Source organism: Lycium barbarum, chromosome 3, assembly GCF_019175385.1.
Source record: "Lycium barbarum isolate Lr01 chromosome 3, ASM1917538v2, whole genome shotgun sequence".
NCBI lineage: Eukaryota > Viridiplantae > Streptophyta > Magnoliopsida > Solanales > Solanaceae > Lycium > Lycium barbarum.
The window spans coordinates 15,467,493-15,470,055 of NC_083339.1; the positions used below are offsets into that span (position 1 = coordinate 15,467,493).

Sequence of the window (2,563 nt, forward strand, 5' to 3'; positions counted from 1 at the left end):
ACAGAATTTATTCACCCTTGTTTGCACAAAATACAGTCATTTGCATCCATTTTTGTCACTTAATTGCGATTAATTTAGTTCAGTAAAAACATCGGATACGTGTAAATTTGGACTCACACATCATGGCGAGATGAATAAAATTCCTCGAACTAATACTAGGATTCTAAACTTCCCTTTTAATGAGTTTAACACGAAACAAATTTAAACTGGTTACACTATTTAGTTTCGTTAACCAGTTAAAAGAAAGAGCTTAGACTAAGTCACTCGTTCCTCTTTCTTCAATGTAACGGTTAACATCTGTTCCCGCTCTTTCCATTTCCCTCTCATACTATATCTTATACAGTATATATATTACTCCTCTACACCACAGCCCTTTCAAAAAAAAATCCTTACACAAAAAAACACATCTCCATAATCATCATCTCTCTTTCTTCTTCTTCTTCTTCTTCTTCTTCTTTCATTTCTCTGCAATTCTTGAAAACCCTTTACTCCAACAAAAAAAAAAATGACAAAAATCGACGCTCTTCGTCGATTCCTTCTCCCTTGTTTCAACTCAACACCAACCTCCCCAACACCACCCCAACTCACCATCCACACAAAAAAACGTCTAAGCACTTCTTTACGTGACGATCTTGAAAATAAACAGGAAAAAAACTCACCATCAGAAAATCAAGATTCTTCATACCCCACCACCCCAACTACCCGTACCCCCAGTGCCACGTCACTCTCTACTGCACCACCACGTTCATCCAAAACAATGGTCATTGGTACAATATTCGGTCAACGACGTGGTGGACACGTATGGTTTTGTGTACAACATGATAGACTCAACACTAAACCTTCACTTCTTTTAGAACTTTCTATTCCAACAACTACACTTATTCAAGAAATGAAATGTGGACTAGTACGTATTGCACTTGAGTCATCAACTGATCATAACTATGAACTTAATAACTGTCCACTTCATTTAATACCAATGTGGACTTTGTTTTGTAATGGAAGGAAAATAGGGTTTGCGGTTAAAAGACGGGTGAGTCAACAGACTAGAATGATGCTTAAAACAATGCAGAATATGACAGTCGGGGCGGGTGTGATACCATCGGGTTTTGTTTCGGGTCAAGAATGTACTACTACTGAAGAAGTGTTGTATATGAGAGCTAACTATGAATGTATTATTGGTGGTGCTGATTCTGAGTCTTTTCATTTGATTAACCCGGATGAGGGTCCGGGTCAAGAATTTAGTATTTTCTTGCTAAGGTCCAAGTGAGGAAAAAATGAATATTATTACCATTTCTTGGAAATACAGAAAATTTTTGGGTTTTCTGTTTTTTTTTTTTTTTGGGTCAAAAGGGGTTTTCTTGTCAACGTTCAAGTTCCAATCTTAGAGGATTTTTCAATAGTTTGGGGAAAGGACAGCTTTTTGTAAAGAAAGCTAATTTTTATAATTATTCCTTTTACTTTTTTCAAGTTTAGCTTAATCTAGTTTAGGCCATTCTTTTTTCTAGAACTCTTGGGGTATGAGAATATGTAGCACAAGAAATGTTAGCAATGTATGAGAAAAGAGATAGTTTTGGCATAGGATATTATATTCTTCTGTATGATGTTAATTCCAATATGATAGAGGAATTGAGTTCCTTCGTTGGCTACTTATTGTTCTTTCTTATTAGTATCTGTGTTTCATCGGAAGGATATGGTTCTGCTCGTTAAATTATTTGCTGAAAGTTATTGCTAGATAATGTATAAACAAAGTTGTGAGGATTCCTCATAATTTGTTTAGGAAGATTATTTAAATATACTTAGGTGATCAGTCTGATTCAAGCAAAACGGGTTTTCATGTCACTGGTGCTGTAAGTTCAAGTTCCAATTTTTGAGGAGTTTTCAATAGTTTGTGGAAAGGACGGCTTTTTGTAAAGAAAGCTAGTAATTATTTTAATAGTCCTTTTAACTTTTTTCAAGTTTAGCTTAATCTAGTTTAGGCCATTCTTTTTTGTTCTTTTTTAAGAACTGTTGGGTTATGAGAATCTGTAGCACAAGAAATGTCAGCAATGTAGTATGAAAAAAGAGTTGGTAGTTTTTTTTTTTTTGGGCATAGGATTATTATATTCTTCTGTATGATGTTAATTCTGATATGACTGAAGCAATGAGTTTCTTCTTTTGCTACTTATATTTCTTTTTTATATGTTTCTTCAGAAGAATACGGTTCTGCTTTGCTAAACTTATTGCAAGATGCTTAATTTATAAACAATATAGTGTGGGTTCCTCATAATTTGTTCTGGAAGATTATTTAATATACTTGAGTGATTAGTCTGATTCAAGCATATAATTGATATCTTGAATTATCTTCAGACATTGGGTGGTTGGGAATAATTTAAATAATAGCATATTTATGGTATATTTAAAGTAGAAAGGTGAGGTTAGCATTCGAAAGAGGCTATACTAGGAAAAATCTGCAAGAATGCCATGGTCTATATTTTCCTTGTCGCATTCCAAAAAATGGGTATATCAACAAAAACATATATCATCCGGATTTGGAAATTTTCATTAAGCAAATTTAAAGTATAAA

General features: G+C 33.8%; 1 protein-coding gene across 1 annotated transcript; it reads left to right on the forward strand.

Annotated features, from left to right (window-relative positions):
• The first annotated feature begins 294 nt into the window (after window positions 1-294).
• Window positions 295-2,327, forward strand: LOC132633756 (protein MIZU-KUSSEI 1). The gene has a single exon (XM_060350239.1). It carries the CDS (start codon window positions 506-508, stop codon window positions 1,265-1,267), a length of 762 nt encoding a protein of 253 aa, XP_060206222.1. The 5' UTR covers window positions 295-505; the 3' UTR covers window positions 1,268-2,327.
• The last annotated feature ends 236 nt before the right edge of the window (window positions 2,328-2,563 follow it).

Bases quoted from the DNA above. Each gene is read 5' to 3' on its own strand.
- LOC132633756 (XM_060350239.1), top strand. From the start codon at position 506: ATGACAAAAATCGACGCTCTTCGTCGATTCCTTCTCCCTTGTTTCAAC.